The sequence below is a fragment of the Salmo salar genome, chromosome 04 (assembly GCF_965601325.2).
Source record: "Salmo salar chromosome 04, fSalSal1, whole genome shotgun sequence".
Lineage (NCBI taxonomy): Eukaryota > Metazoa > Chordata > Actinopteri > Salmoniformes > Salmonidae > Salmo > Salmo salar.
This window is the reverse complement of record NC_138294.1, coordinates 56,309,159-56,327,817: the sequence shown is the minus strand read 5'-3', so window position 1 is coordinate 56,327,817 and position 18,659 is coordinate 56,309,159. Positions and strand designations below refer to the sequence as shown.

The 18,659-nt window shown below is 46.5% G+C and overlaps 1 protein-coding gene across 1 annotated transcript in view; it reads right to left on the bottom strand.

Annotated features, from left to right (window-relative positions):
• LOC106603368 (cell adhesion molecule DSCAML1) overlaps positions 1–18,659 on the bottom strand; it is a 127,680-nt gene that overhangs the window by 103,671 nt on the left and 5,350 nt on the right. Inside the window, 2 exon segments of the mRNA XM_014196942.3 lie at positions 1,774–1,920; positions 9,684–10,004. Coding sequence (XP_014052417.1) covers positions 1,774–1,920; positions 9,684–10,004 — 468 coding nt within the window.

Genomic DNA, 18,659 nt, shown 5'->3' with positions numbered 1-18,659 from the left:
TCCAACATCTAGTGGAAAGCCTTCCCAGAAGAGCGGAGGCTGTTATAGCAGTAAAGGGGGGACCAACTCCATATTAATGCCCATGATTTTGGAATGAGATCTTTGATGAGCAGGTGTCCACATACTTTTGGTCATGTAGTGTATATAACAAAAACAACAAATGAACACACTAACATGTGTGCAGACCGCGACACACACACACACACACACACACACACACACACACACACACACACACACACACACACACACACACACACACACACACACACACACACAAACAAACACACACACATCAAATCAAATCAAATGTATTTATATAGCCCTTCTTACATCAGCTAACACATGAGGTTAGTGAAGATGAATGTGGGGATATTGACATCCAGCGTCTCTAATTGTAGCACTAATCTTCAGAGGAACAGGGAGGGATATTGGGAGAACGTAGAAATATACCCAACAGAAAGGAAAGTAGGTAAACATACTGTAGAAGTTGGAAAATGTAAAAGGCTCTTTGGCATGTCAGAAAAAGTACCAACGGATGTAAATCAGGACAACCATACAGAAACAGAAGAAAGAAAAGAACAATCAATGGAGTCAATCAATTTAGATGGCGGGATAGATCCAGAAAGATGGATGGAGAGAAACAAGGTTGGGGAGGGAGTGGTGAAGGCGGAGAGAAGGAAAGAGAGCAAAGGAGTGAGAGAGAACGAGATGGAGGAGAGGCGAGATAGAAGAGAGAGAAAGATGAAGAGAGAAAAAGTGAAAGAGAGGGAGGGATGGCTGAAGAGAGTTGGAGTAGGGGTGAGTCAGCGATCCAGAACAGTGAGCAGGCAGACAGCAGACAGGAGTTAAAGTTAGGTCAGGTGCAAAGACACACACACACACACACACACACACACACACACACACACACACACACACACACACACACACACACACACACACACACCTGTATGCATTGTAAATTGCAGGCATTTGGACACATTTATTCACAAACTTACACACAAACACCCTTACAGAGGGGACTTCATTACAGACAAATAATAACATAAGACTTAACTTATTTTACCACAGTCCTCCCGTACACACCCCTCCCTGTCCCCTGGCCCTTCCCTCTCCCCTGATCCCTCCCTGTCCCCTGGCCCTTCCCTGTCCCCTGGCCCTTCCCTGTCCCCTGGCCCTTCTCTGTCCCCTGGCACTTCCCTGTCCCCTGGCCCTTCCCTCTCCCCTGACCCCTCCCTGTCCCCTGGCCCTTCCCAGTCCCCTGGCCCTTCCCTGGCCCCTCCCTGTCCCCTGACCCCTCCCTGTCCCCTGGCCCTTCCCTCTCCCCTGACCCCTCCCTGTCCCCTGGCCCTTCCCTCTCCCCTGACCCCTCCCTCTCCCCTGGCCCCTCCCTGTCCCCTGGCCCTTCCCTGTCCCCTGGCCCTTCCCTCTCCCCTGACCCCTCTCTGTCCCCTGACCCCTCCCTGTCCCCTCCCTGTCCCCTATCCCCTCCCTTGCTCTGACCCCTCCCTGTCCCCTGGCCCCTCCCTGTCCCCTGACCCCTCCCTATCCCTGGCCCGTCCCTGTCCCCTGGCCCCTCCCTGTCCCCTGGCCGCTCCCTTTCCCCTGACCCCTCCCTGTCCCCTGGCCCCTCCCTGTCCCCTGACCCCTCCCTATCCCCTGGCCCTTCCCTGTCCCCTGGCCCCTCCCTGTCTCCTGACCCCTCCCTGTGCCCTGGCCCCTCCCTTCCCTTGGCCCCTCCCGTCCCATCTATTTCCCGTGTTGTCCTACCTGGGATGATGGAAACAGTGTCTCTCTCCCAGGACACCACGCTGACGTACTCCTGCACGGCGGTGGGAATGAGGCACTTGAACACGGCCACGTTGCCCCGCATGGAGCGCTGGTCTGCCACACGCACCGTGTACGGCTCCCTGAACACTATCATACAGAGAGAGACAAAGTGTCAAGGAGGTATTTTATTCAGATGACAGTGTTTTCCATAAGTGCTGGCCGATAACATACTCATTGTCAGCCGGCACTTTTTCCACTTCATTAATTCCCTTTAAAAGTCTAAGCCTTTAAGATGGTCATACCATGGATCATTTAGCTATTTGATTCTGAATTTTAGGACCCCTTTAGGTATAAAAACATTTTTTTCATAAGGAATTAGGTTTTGAAGTGTCTGTCCTATATCTAGGAGATATAAGAAATCTCAGGAAATATTTTTGTTTTTTTGGACACAAAACTACATCTATCATTCTATTAATTTGTATGGGTTACCTTCAGACTAGTCCCGGGACACTTGTGGGGGGTCATATTAGTTTGTAGGCCAAACCGTTCGCACGCTACCAACGTTTTTGTGAGAAGACTGATTTTGCGGGATGTCTAACGGTCTGCCAAACATCGCTGTAGCTCGGCCACCTTCCACCGCACATTCTGAAAGCTGACATAGGAGGATGCGGTGGATTGAGACGCAGCCCATGCAAAAACTGATCTCTCTAGCTTAAACTGAAGGATTTTGATGGGGATTTTTTTATTATGTTTCTTAGATTGGTGCACGGGTGCGTCAATAGACTCTTAATTATTAACTAGGCTTTTTTACATCAAAAAGTTTTAATTCACTTGTCAGAAAAGTCTGTATTGCCTTCTCCCACTAGAATGAACTATATGCATCTTCTAGTGATCTATTGACAGGACAGGCACCTGTCAGTCACAAAGCCAGCACTCTCCGCAGTGTCAGCAGAAAGCGGATGTTTCTGGTTCTCAGGGATAGAGTATTTTCAACCTAACTTCCATTTCCCCTGAAAAACAGATGTGGGGACTCCGCTCTGGTTCTTTTTACGCTATGGTTACAAAGCGAGAGATGACAGCGACACACTGCCGGTTTGTCAGTCTGCTGTCGGTCCCGCCTCTCAGAACCTGTTCTATTTTTGTGTGCTGTGGTTGGTTGCAGTCAAATTTCTTTTCATGGAGGAGGGAGAGCATGAGCATGGCCTCCTTTGAGTGAATGTACACTGGTAACAATGAATTGAAATGAAATCCACTTCATTATTGTTTTGTGGCGGAATCATTTATTTTCTTTGGCGTATTTCATAGGCCTATACAGCCACAGAGTCGACTAGTTTATTATTAAAGGTGTCTGACTGAATAAAGTCAATCTCCTATAAATCACAACGTAGTGATGTTCATGGTATCACATCAGGAGTAAACCAAAGATCTTGTGTTTTCCTAGGTTTCCAAGCCCATGTCGAGACTTGCCAGTGACCGTTAAAATGACTTGTCAGTGTAGCCTAGTGATGGGTTGTTCCCGGACTAACAGCTGTTTTGTAGTAAAAAAGAAAGAGGACGATAAGTGTTTCCAATGATGACATCATCGATGTGCATCGTGCGATTTTAACCAATTATTAGTAGGCATTGCCTTCTAATTGGTTGATGATGTCATTGGAAACACTTATCTTCCTCTATATTTTTTACAACAAAACAGAAACACGCCATTTTCACATATGTTGATGTTGGGGTGGTGCTGGAGGTGATGAATATAAAGTAGATTTATTTTAAATTTCCATTCTTTTTATCTAACTAGGCAAGCCAGTTAAGAACTGCAGAACAAATTCTTACTTACAATGACGGCCTACCCCGGGCGACGCTGGGCCAATTGTGTGCCGCCCTATGGGACTCTCAATCACGGCCGGATGTAACGCAGCCTGGATTTGACCCAGGGACTGCAGTGACGCCTCTAGCACTGAGATGCAGTGCCTTAGACCGCTGCACCACTCGGGAGCCTCGGGACCCCTTATAAGTGAACGGAACCAAATCGCATCGGTGAGAGAGCTGTTCATTTTGCTCCCTAATTTGCTTACTGGTAGGCTACTAATGATTGTTGATTATCTGCAGATAAATGATGAAAACATTAGATGAAGATGTTGACTCCTCACTGCAGGAACAATAGGTAGTGGAGAGAGAGCCTGAGAAAAGAAAACAGATTGAAGGCTATAAAAGCTAATCTTATGACACATGATATGGTATTATGAAATATATTAATACAGGTCTATTGATTTGATTAGTGTCGACAATGGAGTAGCCTAGTCAACTGCTGCTTTCTGTGTAGCAAAGCCCATATTTAACACCTGCTTCGTTCTACAAACACCTGTAGGTTTATTCATGCATGTCTGATATAATGTTTTGAACATTTTAAACCAATTACCTGCAATTCTATATTATTTCTCTACAGGGAACACAACCTTTTTCTTAAGTTTTTGTCACAATAAAATAAATCAAAAGACTAGACTAAACTAGTTTTTCTGACTAGATTACTAATCTACCTGCCTTCCCTCAAAGTCCCACCCACAGTGATTGATTGACAGGTCTGAAACCCTACCAACTCTGTGACTCACAAATATCCTGCCACCTCCCTTGACAATCCCACCCACAATTATTGATTGACAAGCCAAACTGTTAAAGGGATAGCTCACCCAAATTACAAAAAACTATAAATATGACTTTCATCAAGAGAAGACAGGTTTAATGTTAAAAAAGGTTATCTTACTTAGAAAATAGTCCTGATCATAAAGGCCTAAACAATCTCCGAAACAACTAACAATACACTAAATTCATACATTTTCAGTCATTTTATTTGTAAAATCATGTCTTTCTACTTCATACCACAACTAATTTGACCAATCTTGGAAGTAAAGTCGTTAAAGTATTAAATGATTTAGCTGCGTATTTCGGATGGAATCAAGGCATTAGAATGTACTAGAGGCCACCAAAATAGAGCTTGTTCTGCTTTTCTTTTACTCAGGGGTCACTCCCCTCCAGACTAAACCAGCCCGGATCTCCCTGAAACATTGGAAATATACTAACACATATTTTTATATTTTAGAGTATTTGGTGTTACAATCTTTCTTTGGTTTAGGAACAAGTGAATACTAGAGATGCAGTGGAATATACAGTATGAGTTTTGGACTGTAGTCTATGTTGTAAGAATCATTAACAGAAACAAGTTAGGTGACAGTTTTAATATTATATTTTGGATTTCAAAATAATCTACTAATAATATAGATGTACTGAATCTACAACAATACATTTGCAAACATATTGGGAACAGATTCTGGTTTTGTCTATTGCTTGAACACATCAATAACACTAATTCTACAGTACATCTGTTTTCATCATTAACTACGCAACCCAATTTCTGAGCAGGATCAACCAAAAAAATGATTGGCTAGCTTTCACCATGACATCACCATCAGACAGTATTCTATTGTTTTGTGTACAACTCTATTTACAGCACGCGTGGTACTGTTAAAGCACTGTGCTAGAGATAACAACCCAGCTTAATGAAACCATCTGTATGTATTGGTGGTGATTCACTGTTCATACATGTTCATGCAATATTTGACACTCTCCTGAATGAGCATGAACTCATTAGTGAAATCAGGAGAAGCTAGGACATATCTGAAGGTTGCTAAGAAACTGCTTTGGAAGCCCCCTCCCTAGTAACAGCAGTGCAGTGTAGAGAACAGGGACTGTTACATTAACGTTAGAATCCCACTGCAGTATAACAACACATCAATATGCATTACTACTTCCACTTTACATAGAGAAACATAGAAATACATTAGACATATAATTCGATGCCTAGATGATTGTATAAAACATGGGAACAGTGAATAGATGTATTAAATCACGCTATGTTGGAAATTGTATCATCTACATTTGAATAACCACCCACTGTAGCTATGCAGTAAAGAGATAGTTCACCAAAATGACAAATGTACATAACATTTTGGATATCTAGAAAGTAGTTTATTTACTGTTTATTTACTAACCCTAACCCTAACCCCATTTAATCATGCTCCAAATACTCTAACTTTAAACCAAGTTGTAGTAACACCATTACACAAACTCTTGACCACAACACCCTAACCAGACCACAAGAACACCAAGGCATCCTGACCCTAAACCCCAGACCAGAACCTCTGAACCACACCCCTCCTGAATGTAACCCCTCCATAACCATAACTCCCTGACCATACAGAACTCCCTGGGTATGGGACGGCTACTATGGTTTTGTAAATGCTAATCCCTAGTCCCCTTGGGGTGAGATTTTGGGTCATGAGGGAATGAAGGCAGCAGCAGCAAGGAGCAAGTGGAGAGTAGTGACCGGCCCAGCTGGCGTGCAGTTCAGATCACAGGCTCTCTCTCTCTTTCTGTCTGTCTCTCTGTCTCTCTCTCTCCCTCTCTCTCTCCATCTCTCTCCATCTCTCTCCATAATCCTCCACTGGCTTGGCTCTAGTAGTATTAGTATTAGTAGGAGTATGTATTAGTGCAGGTCGGTGTTGGGAGGCAGAATATGAAAACAGATGTTGACAGCAGGAGGAGCGGGGGAGGGACTGTCTGCCCTGATGTGAATGATGGACAGAGAGGGAGAGAGGAAGTGAGAGAGGGAGGGAGGAAGGGTCGCGGAACAACGACAAGAGAGGTTGTGGAGAACCTACAGTCCAGGAGAACTGTAAAAGTGTCTACAAGGGGTTGGTCCAGGTGACCACTTGACCAACTGGTTCAACAGAACATCTCACCTCCACTGGGTAGATCCAATATATGATATGAAATGGATAGAATGGATGGATAGACCCAGAGAAATCTATATGTACACCCACATCAGCTATATTCTGTGCTGGTTTATAAGAGGTACACCTTGTTAAAGCACTGGCATGAAGTCTAATCAATGGAGTGCACCAATTAGGTTTCATAATGAGAGATAATGAAAGAAGCGTGCTGCTGCGGCTATATTTAGCATGGTACCAGAGGACGGTGTGAGAGGAGGAAGGAGAGAGGAGGAAGAGAGGGCATGAAGAGAAAGAGAGGACACAGAAATAGAGAGAATAAGATGGAGGGAGAGAGCGTCGGGCTAGTCAGCTGATGCTTTAGGAATAGCATAGCAACTAGCAGCAGCTGCAACATCTGCATAGATACTGTCGTTAGTGGGAGTGTTTTGTGCTTCTATGATGTCACATGAAACACATGTACAGTACATACTGTGTTTGTGGGCAATACAGTTCAAACAGGATGAAGGATAAGGGATCATTTAAGGTTGTTAAGTATAACTAGGGAGGGACACAGGTCAGTGGCCTTAATTCACCATGGTGATGAGGCTGAAGGGTCTGTGGTGTGTAACAGAGTTCAGTGACCCTGTGTTTGGGCAAGGCTGTGTCCTCGCCTGTGTTCGCTGTGTGTCTGCCTGTGTTACAGATGTGTTCTATGTCAGGCTGGGTTTGGGACCAGGGTTTGGACAGGTCCTTCTCTGAGTGGCTTGTGCTGTGGCCAGCAGGCTGTCAATCAATCCTCTCCCTTTTGGTTGTCCCTCTAACCTCTACCGCTCCCCCTTAGTATCAGTTCCTTCAGTCCCTCTGTCCCTCTAACCTCTACCGCTCCCCCTTAGTATCAGTTCCTTCAGTCCCTCTGTCCCTCTAACCTCTACCGCTCCCCCTTAGTATCAGTTCCTTCAGTCCCTCTGTCCCTCTAACCTCTACCGCTCCCCCTTAGTATCAGTTCCTTCAGTCCCTCTGTCCCTCTAACCTCTACCGCTCCCCCTTAGTATCAGTTCCTTCTGTCCCTCTGTCCCTCTAACCTCTACCGCTCCCCCTTAGTATCAGTTCCTTCAGTCCCTCTGTCCCTCTAACCTCTACCGCTCCCCCTTAGTATCAGTTCCTTCAGTCCCTCTGTCCCTCTAACCTCTACCGCTCCCCCTTAGTATCAGTTCCTTCTGTCCCTCTGTCCCTCTAACCTCTACCGCTCCCCCTTAGTATCAGTTCCTTCAGTCCCTCTGTCCCTCTAACCTCTACCGCTCCCCCTTAGTATCAGTTCCTTCAGTCCCTCTGTCCCTCTAACCTCTACCGCTCCCCCTTAGTATCAGTTCCTTCAGTCCCTCTGTCCCTCTAACCTCTACCGCTCCCCCTTAGTATCAGTTCCTTCAGTCCCTCTGTCCCTCTAACCTCTACCGCTCCCCCTTAGTATCAGTTCCTTCAGTCCCTCTGTCCCTCTAACCTCTACCGCTCCCCCTTAGTATCAGTTCCTTCAGTCCCTCTGTCCCTCTAACCTCTACCGCTCCCCCTTAGTATCAGTTCCTTCAGTCCCTCTGTCCCTCTAACCTCTACCGCTCCCCCTTAGTATCAGTTCCTTCAGTCCCTCTGTCCCTCTAACCTCTACCGCTCCCCCTTAGTATCAGTTCCTTCTGTCCCTCTGTCCCTCTAACCTCTACCGCTCCCCCTTAGTATCAGTTCCTTCTGTCCCTCTGTCCCTCTAACCTCTACCGCTCCCCCTTAGTATCAGTTCCTTCAGTCCCTCTGTCCCTCTAACCTCTACCGCTCCCCCTTAGTATCAGTTCCTTCAGTCCCTCTGTCCCTCTAACCTCTACCGCTCCCCCTTAGTATCAGTTCCTTCAGTCCCTCTGTCCCTCTAACCTCTACCGCTCCCCCTTAGTATCAGTTCCTTCAGTCCCTCTGTCCCTCTAACCTCTACCGCTCCCCCTTAGTATCAGTTCCTTCAGTCCCTCTGTCCCTCTAACCTCTACCGCTCCCCCTTAGTATCAGTTCCTTCAGTCCCTCTGTCCCTCTAACCTCTACCGCTCCCCCTTAGTATCAGTTCCTTCTGTCCCTCTGTCCCTCTAACCTCTACCGCTCCCCCTTAGTATCAGTTCCTTCTGTCCCTCTGTCCCTCTAACCTCTACCGCTCCCCCTTAGTATCAGTTCCTTCTGTCCCTCTGTCCCTCTAACCTCTACCGCTCCCCCTTAGTATCAGTTCCTTCAGTCCCTCTGTCCCTCTAACCTCTACCGCTCCCCCTTAGTATCAGTTCCTTCAGTCCCTCTGTCCCTCTAACCTCTACCGCTCCCCCTTAGTATCAGTTCCTTCAGTCCCTCTGTCCCTCTAACCTCTACCGCTCCCCCTTAGTATCAGTTCCTTCAGTCCCTCTGTCCCTCTAACCTCTACCGCTCCCCCTTAGTATCAGTTCCTTCTGTCCCTCTGTCCCTCTAACCTCTACCGCTCCCTCTTAGTATCAGTTCCTTCTGTCCCTCTGTCCCTCTAACCTCTACCGCTCCCCCTTAGTATCAGTTCCTTCTGTCCCTCTGTCCCTCTAACCTCTACCGCTCCCCCTTAGTATCAGTTCCTTCTGTCCCTCTGTCCCTCTAACCTCTACCGCTCCCCCTTAGTATCAGTTCCTTCAGTCCCTCTGTCCCTCTAACCTCTACCGCTCCCCCTTAGTATCAGTTCCTTCAGTCCCTCTGTCCCTCTAACCTCTACCGCTCCCCCTTAGTATCAGTTCCTTCAGTCCCTCTGTCCCTCTAACCTCTACCGCTCCCCCTTAGTATCAGTTCCTTCAGTCCCTCTGTCCCTCTAACCTCTACCGCTCCCCCTTAGTATCAGTTCCTTCAGTCCCTCTGTCCCTCTAACCTCTACCGCTCCCCCTTAGTATCAGTTCCTTCAGTCCCTCTGTCCCTCTAACCTCTACCGCTCCCCCTTAGTATCAGTTCCTTCAGTCCCTCTGTCCCTCTAACCTCTACCGCTCCCCCTTAGTATCAGTTCCTTCTGTCCCTCTGTCCTTCTAACTTCTATTATCCAATCTCTCTACCTCCTCTCCCCCTCCCCTCTTCACCTGTCCCTTCCCTCTGCCATCTCTTCTCCTACCACTCCCTCCTTACCAGCTTTGACTCTGATGTTGGGGCTGCGGATCTTGCCAGCCTGGTTCTCTGCGGTGCAGAAGTAGTCGTTGTCGTGGATGTAGGAGTTGAAGGCGGAGGGAGAGAAGGGATAGAGTTGGAGGGTGCCGTTGGCATGGACGTGACGGATGTGGGGCACGTCGTAGATGTCATCGCCGGTGGCCAGGTACCAGCGTAGGATGGCGGTGGGGGTGCCGCCCGCCGGGCAGGGCAGAGACACCCCCACCGAGCTGGAGTAGGTGAGCCTCTGGAGGGACGCGTTCACAAAGTACAGCCTGGTAGAGCCCACATCCTCGCTGTGTACTGCATGGGGAGAGGCATCACAGTCAGTAATAGGTAGTGTAGAGAGAAGAACAGTACAACTGTAGAACAACAGAACAGTAGAACAGTAAAACGGTAGAACAGTAGAACAGTAGCAAGGTAGAACTATAGAACTGTAGAACAGTAGAACTGTAGAACAGTAGAACTGTAGAATAGTAGAACTGTAGAACTGTAGAACAGTAGAACTATAGAACAGTAGAACTGTAGAACAGCAGAACAGTGGAATAGTAGAACTGTAGAACTGTAGAACAGTGGAACAGTAGAACAGTAGAACAGTAGAACTGTAGAACAGTAGAACAGTTGAACTGTAGAACTGTAGAACAGTAGAACAGTAGAATAGTAAAACTGTAGAACAGTAGAACAGTAGAATAGTAGGACTGTAAAACAGTAGAATAGTAGAACTGTAGAACAGTAGAACTGTAGAACAGTAGAACAGTAGAACTGGAGAACAGTAGAACAGTAGAACAGAAGAATTGTAGAACTGTAGAACAGTAAAACAGTAGAACTGTAGAACAGTAGAACAATAAAATAGTAGAACAGTAGAACTGTAGAACAGTAGAACAGCAGAACAGTAGAACAATAGAATAGTAGAACTTTAGAACAGTACAACAGTAGAACTATAGAACAGTAGAACAGTAGAACTGTAGAACAGTAGAACTGTAGTAGAGTAGTAGAACTGTAGAACAGTAGAACAGTAGAACTACAGAACAGTAGATCAGTAGAACTATAGAACAGTATAATAGTAGAACAGTAGAACTGTAGAACTGTAGAACTGTAGAACTGTAGAACTATAGAACAGTAGAACAGTAGAACTGTAGAACAGTAGAACAGTACAATAGTAGAACTGTAGAACAGTAGAACTGTAGTAGAGTAGTAGAACTGTAGAACAGTAGAACAGTACAACAGTAGAACTGTAGAACAGTAGAACAGTAGAACTGTAGAACAGTAGAACAGTAGAACTGTAGAACAGTAGAACAGTAGAATAGTATAACTGTAGAACAGTAGAACAGTAGAACTGTAGAACAGTAGAACTGCAGAACAGTAGAACAGTAGAATAGTAGAACTGTATAAGCAAAGTGTCACTGTCGTGAAATTACAGATGAGGAACTGCTTGAAAAACACACTGTTGAGCACCATATTCAAAACACACATCTGGAAATCTGCATTATTCAATAAATAGTTAAATTAAAGTCATCATAAAAGAGAGACTGTAAAGTAATGACCACATAAACAGATGTTACAGACCAGAAGACAACAAGGAAAAGGAATGCCCTTCAAATGTGGAGCAAAATAATCAGAACAAATGTCAAATGTCCAGCTGCAAACATCAGTCATGTGATGCAGAAAGCCAGGGATTTGGGCTAAAGCCTCTGTTGGGTTAGGTGGATGTGGGAGGAGGCCTCTACCTTCACCACACACACACACACACACACACACACACACACACACACACACACACACACACACACACACACACACACACACACACACACACACACACACACACACACACACACACACACACACTCGCAGAGAAAACACAAGTTATGTGATTGGAATTTGTATGCCAGACGCAGAGTTAAATCGGTTTAATCTCCTTTCATATTTAACACACACGTATACACACCACACACACACACCAGGAGTGTTCCTCCTGGGTACTCAGATTAGGGACACACAACCCCAGCAGAGCGAGAAAGGAAGGTCCCCACATTTAGGGTCAAATAGGGGAAGATTAGAAGAGAGAGAAATGACCCTGTCATAGATGGACAGATGTGTCCAAATCATCACCATGTAATACACACATTTTCTCCAACTCCCATTCTGTATCAGCGTTCAGGATCAACTCAGCACACAGAGTTCAACTCATTCATCTAACCATGATAAATAGCATATGTATGAATGAAGCAAAATGATCTGTAGCCAAAATGTAACTCTTAATGGAGCTTCAGAGATCCGAGAAATCACCCCACAAGGAACATGCTTAATTCACATCTAGCTGTAGACTCTCTATTGTCCAGTCCCTCCGACACCACTGTCCAGCCTCTCCGACACCACTGTCCAGCCCCTCTGACACCACTGTCCAGCCTCTCCGACACCACTGTCCAGCCCCTCCGACACCACTGTCCAGCCTCTCCGACACCACTGTCCAGCCTCTCCGACACCACTGTCCAGCCCCTCCGACACCACTGTCCAGCTCCTCCGACACCACTGTCCAGCTCCTCCGACACCACTGTCCAGCCTCTTCGACACCACTGTCCAGCCCCTCCGGCACCACTGTCTAGCATCTCCGGCACCACTGTCCAGCCCCTCCGACACCACTGTCCAGCCCTCCGGCACCACTGTCTAGCCCCTCCGACACCACTGTCCAGCCCCTCTGACACCACTGTCCAGCCCCTCCAACACCACTGTCCAGCCCCTCCGACACCACAGTCCAGCCCTCCGACACCAATGTCCAGCCACTCCGACACCACTGTCCAGTGGCTCTGACACCACTGTCCAGCCCCTCCGACACCACTGTCCAGCCCCTCCGACACCACTGTCCAGCCCCTCCGACACCACTGTCCAGCCCCTCCGACACCACTGTCCAGCCCCTCCGACACCACTGTCCAGCCTCTTCGACACCACTGTCCAGCCCCTCCGGCACCACTGTCTAGCATCTCCGGCACCACTGTCCAGCCCCTCCGACACCACTGTCCAGCCCTCCGGCACCACTGTCTAGCCCCTCCGACACCACTGTCCAGCCCCTCTGACACCACTGTCCAGCCCCTCCAACACCACTGTCCAGCCCCTCCGACACCACAGTCCAGCCCTCCGACACCAATGTCCAGCCACTCCGACACCACTGTCCAGTGGCTCTGACACCACTGTCCAGCCCCTCCGACACCACTGTCCAGCCCCTCCGACACCACTGTCCAGCCCCTCCGACACCACTGTCCAGCCCCTCCGACACCACTGTCCAGCCCCTCCGACACCACTGTCCAGCCTCTTCGACACCACTGTCCAGCCCCTCCGGCACCACTGTCTAGCATCTCCGGCACCACTGTCCAGCCCCTCCGACACCACTGTCCAGCCCTCCGGCACCACTGTCTAGCCCCTCCGACACCACTGTCCAGCCCTCCGACACCACTGTCCAGCCCCTCCGACACCACTGTCCAGCCCCTCCGACACCACTGTCCAGTCCCTCTGACACCACTGTCCAGCCCCTCCGACACCACTGTCCAGCCCCTCCGACACCACTGTCCAGCCCCTCCGACACCACTGTCCAAACATCTGCACCAGGCTCTCTAGTACCCTTCTGGTAAACACATACATCCCTTTCATACACAGACCAAAATCCCACTAATTTACCATGCCTGCTTCTTTATACCAGCTGTTGGTACATCTATCTGAAAGGGGTAAAAAACATTGTACATTAAACCCCACCTAAAATACCTAGTCATGACTCCTGCATTTTCACAGAACCTGTAACCAAAATACAGCTATCGGTACTGTGTGAATGGTTCTCTGCTTTTTCTGCAGGTAAATTCATCTACACTTCCATTGTTTAACACCTCCTTAATTTGAAATTCAAACATCCCCCATGGGTTAACAACACCCACACCCCTCCCAATGTGCCAGTTAACCACTGACATGTATAAAAGGGGTATACCTGCAAGAAAGTGGTAAATAAGGGGCTGTTTGAAAGGGGCTCATTGCCTTACATTTTTTACAGGTAATATACCACATCTTCTACCTGAAATGGATATTAGATCATGGGCTCATTAAATGTCAATTTGTGTATGCAAGTATGTACCTTGTGTTGTTGACAGACAGGTTATTTACATGTGCAGATTCAAATGGTGGTGATAACAACACATCAAACCATGAAGCGTTTTCTCACGGAATCAGCACCATGGACAGAGGCTATACATTAACCCTACAGTAAGAACAGCACCATGGACAGAAGGTATCCATTAACCCTACAGTAAGAACAGCACCATAGACAGTCTATACATTAACCCTACAGTAAGAACAGCACCATAGACAGTCTATACATTAACCCTACAGTAAGAACAGCACCATAGACAGTCTATACATTAACCCTACAGTAAGAACAGCACCATAGACAGTCTATACATTAACCCTACAGTAAGAACAGCACCATGGACAGAGGGTATCCATTAACCCTACAGTAAGAACAGCACCATATACAGTCTATACATTAACCCTACAGTAAGAACAGCACCATGGACAGAGGCTATACATTAACCCTACAGTAAGATCAGCACCATGGACAGAGGGTATCCATTAACCCTACAGTAAGATCAGCACCATGGACAGAGGCTATACATTAACCCTACAGTAAGATCAGCACCATGGACAGAGGGTATTCATTAACCCTACAGTAAGATCAGCACCATGGACAGAGGCTATACATTAACCCTACAGTAAGATCAGCACCATGGACAGAGGGTATCCATTAACCCTACAGTAAGATCAGCACCATGGACAGTCTATACATTAACCCTACAGTAAGAACAGCACCATAGACAGTCTATACATTAACCCTACAGTAAGAACAGCACCATCGACAGAGGCTATACATTAGCCCTACAGTAAGATCAGCACCATGGACAGAGGGTATTCATTAACCCTACAGTAAGACCAGCACCATGGACAGTCTATACATTAAACCTAGAGTAAGTTCAGCTCCTCTGGATAATGATGTTATGTCAACTGAGGGCAGCATGCTAGAGATGGTAAATATGAACTCTAGCCGTCCATCTGATGGTGGGCTACTGAATCCAGGTCAGACATACTCCCCCACCCCCCTGCAGATTACTGATAATGGCCCTCGAGCATAAAGCCCATATTAAAGATTGCAATATCTATAATCTCCCAATGGGGGAACAGGACTAAAGTGGAGGGGTGGAAGGGGGCTAAAAGCTGGGGGTCACCCTGAGCGCTTAGGGGAGCTGGGGGGGCTGGGAAGCAGGACCACATCTCTTTAGATTAGGGGCCTGGGGGGTGAGGAGGCTGGGGGGGCAGAGGGCACTGTACTGGGCAGGGTGGAGTGGCACTCAAAAGCTGTCAGAAACAGACACACATACACCACACACACAACAAACACACATTCAAGGGCTGTCAGAAACAGAAACAGACACACAAACACCACACACACGACAAACACACATACACACATGCTCTGAGCTTCCCTTAGGATACACTCAAACTGGGAGGTGAAAGAGGGGTTGCCATGGTGGCACTGACAAGTGACTAACAAAAGACATACAACATGCTACATGTGAATGTAGTGTGAATACATTTTATGTGTATTTTGAGTGGGTGAACTTGGGGCGAGTGACTTCCATGTTCCATCCAAGTCAATGGGAGGAGAAACCAAAGAGGCAACCAGTTGCTAAAATGGCCAACTCCATTTTGTGGAATCAGTGACTGCTTTTAAGACAAACTAGTCTGGATGGAACAAATCATACAGCCAAAACATTCTAGTATCCCATTTGAATGTGCATTGACTGTCAGCTTATTACTGTACTATGTCATGCTAACACATCAACCAATGCCCTTCCAGTCAAATTCCGTCCAAAGCATCAGCGTTGACCTGTCGAGCTGGGAGTTCAGTCCAAAGCCGTTAAGAAAACACGATGAGGAAAAACAATTGAAAAGATAGACAGCAAAACATCCACCTCCCCTTATTTATTGTGGGGTGTTTTCGTTGCAGTGCATTGGAGCCTGCTAATAGTGCTGGTAGAGCTGAGCCCTGGTTGGCTGGTTAGCTGGCTGCAGGAGTGAGTGTGCGCAGAACACACTGAGACACTATTTTATGCAGCCTGCTCGAGAACGAGACATGAATATGTATGTCGAGAGGCAGAAGCCATTGCCTATGCAATACTTCATTATGCATAATGCAGCTGGCCTACGCCACTCACTCCACACACACACACACACATGCACTCCACACACACAAATACACACACACACACACAATTGTATTGCGTGTTAAACACGATACACACACTGATGAGCTGGTAAACAAATGCCAACATTCCCACCACCCTCACCCCCTTAATGCACAAACTCTCACACCCTCACTCCCTGAACCCAACCAAATGCATAACACCTTCTTCTCTTCTCCATCTTCCCCCCCTTTTCTCCATCTCTCCCTCATTCTCTCTTTAACCCTCTGCTCATGTGCATACACATCAGTGCTCTCTTGCAACCCCCATCCTCCTCTCTTTCTCTCTGTCACACATCATGGAGCGCCTCTTCCCATGGAGACAGATGTAGGATCATTTTCAGCCAGACTGAAACTCCACTTCCTCCTTTCCTTTCCTTCCCTCCATCTCCCTGTGCTCTTCATTCCCCTCCGTACCCTCCATCTATCCATCTCTAACCTTCCGAATGCTAGCTATCTCAGATCTTGGTGAGTCTCACAGAGACTTTTGAAGTTGTGTGCCAACGTGTTTGCATTTAGAACTGAGCGAATCAAATATTTTCCTGTGTGTGTGTGTGTGTCTGTGTTTGCTTGTGTGTGTCTGTGTGTGTGTCTGTGTGTGTGTGTGTGTGTGTGTGTGTGTGTGTGTGTGTGTGTGTGTGTGTGTGTGTGTGTGTGTGTGTGTGTGTGTGTGTGTGTGTGTGTGTGTGTGTGAGAGAGAGAGAGGAGCAGGGGGAGGGTAAGTACATAAAAATGAAAAAGGAGAGACAGGGAGATGAAAGTAGGAGTAAGCAGGGCCGGCTCTATTCATAAGCGACATAAGCGACATAAGCGGCCGCTAGGGGTAATTCATATAGCAGAAATTCTCGTTTAGGTTCCACCTCTGAAGAATGAAGCATGCTGCTAATCAGGGGTTGGAACCAGTTCAGGGAACAGAACCGAAAACTAGAAAATAAACGGAACCGGAAACGAAAGTGATCTATACTTTTCCAGAACAGAACCGCTATTTTAAAAGCACGAGAACCGCTTAATAACGTTATTTTACGTTACAGGCATTTTTCTTTGTCCCACAAAAAAAAAACGCAACAAATCGCCTATGCAAACCCTCACTCTGTCAATTAGGAACTTATTCCAGTGTCTGCCTGCAAGATGTTGTGTGTGTTTGTGTGTGTTTAGGCTACCTTCCCCTCCACCTCTGAATGCTGCAATAGGCTACTGTACTGACATTTCACACCAGACCTTTACAAGCATGATTCATCTTTTTTATTAGCTAGAGACGAATGGATTCACTTTTTTAATGCTAGTTAAGGATACTATAGGCCTAGTTATCACATTTCACACTGGATTTATTAACTCCAAAAAGATAAGAGGGGTTTTTGATTCTGGTGCCACTCTGCACACACGCTTGTTAGCTTGCTAGCTAGTTAGCTCAAAGGACATTAAAACTTCCTTCAAAGAAGCTGCTCCTCCTAGGTATAGTTCTGTATACCTAATTCAGATAATGCATGTCATAACAACATGCCCAGTACTTCAATCCTCCTCCTCACTCCTCTCTGGCTTTCTCCACACCTACATTTTGCGCCATAGGCTACACGTGTCTGTTCATCATGTACATAAACAACTAGCTTGCCAGGTCTATCTAACTGGTGAAGTCATTTAATGAGCTTAATGTAAAAAACTGTTGATTTCAAAGGTGAAAAAATGAACAGAAAGGAACGATATAAACTGTTAATAGTTTTTTGTTCGAACCGGTTCAGAACGTTATTTTACTGGTCAGAACAGTGTAACGGGGGAAAAAATGTGGTTCTGTTCAGAATGAAACCATTGGAAAATTAGAAAAAATATATTTTGGTTCCAACACCTGCAGCTAATACATATTCACGAATTGGCGGTGGGAACGTTGTGGTGATTTCCACGTGGAGTGGAGAAATAACAACAAGTAGGCAGCTGACAGCTGTCAGTGTAGCTAGCTATTATGCTAACCTTATATAGCTAGCTAATGTTGTATGTTGTTGCTACATAGTACTCAGAAGATTAGCCAGCTGGCTAGGCAATGGCTGGTTCTGGAGCTGGATTTGTCATAAGCATTTAGGGAAAACTTCGCCACAGATGGATACGGGAATCAGTATCTTTGACTTTGCCAACTATTGTTATCTCCAAAGTTTTGGCATCTTCCATAAATTGCGGCCGTGAATCTGCCATAGAAATACAAAGGAGATTAAGCTCTGGTAATATGGATAGCCTAACTATTGAACGGTTTGGACTACAGAATGCGTTTTTTTCTACATGGTAGGCTGTGCTACAGCAATGCCAAGTCAGCCCGTGCTCATCCCATGGTTCTGACAGCTAGGTGAAGTGAAATGATAGGCGACGCAAATGATATGTAACAATACCATGAGCATATTGCACACGAAACCCCAATACAAATGTTACAACAGCACAAAATAGATAAACGTTTGTGGGTTTATCTATTTTCTTTTGCAGGTGCCTTTTCATTATAGGATAGACACTTGTGATTTCTACCTGCACCAATCAAAGTAGTGGAGCGTGGCTTAAACCATTCATCTTGGGGCGACAGGGGGAGCAGAATTCCAAAATGCAATCATATCACACACAATTTTACCATTTATAAAATGGGCATATATTTTTTGGGGACAAACTAGATAAACTATAAGTGAAACTTGACAAATTATCCAATGGAT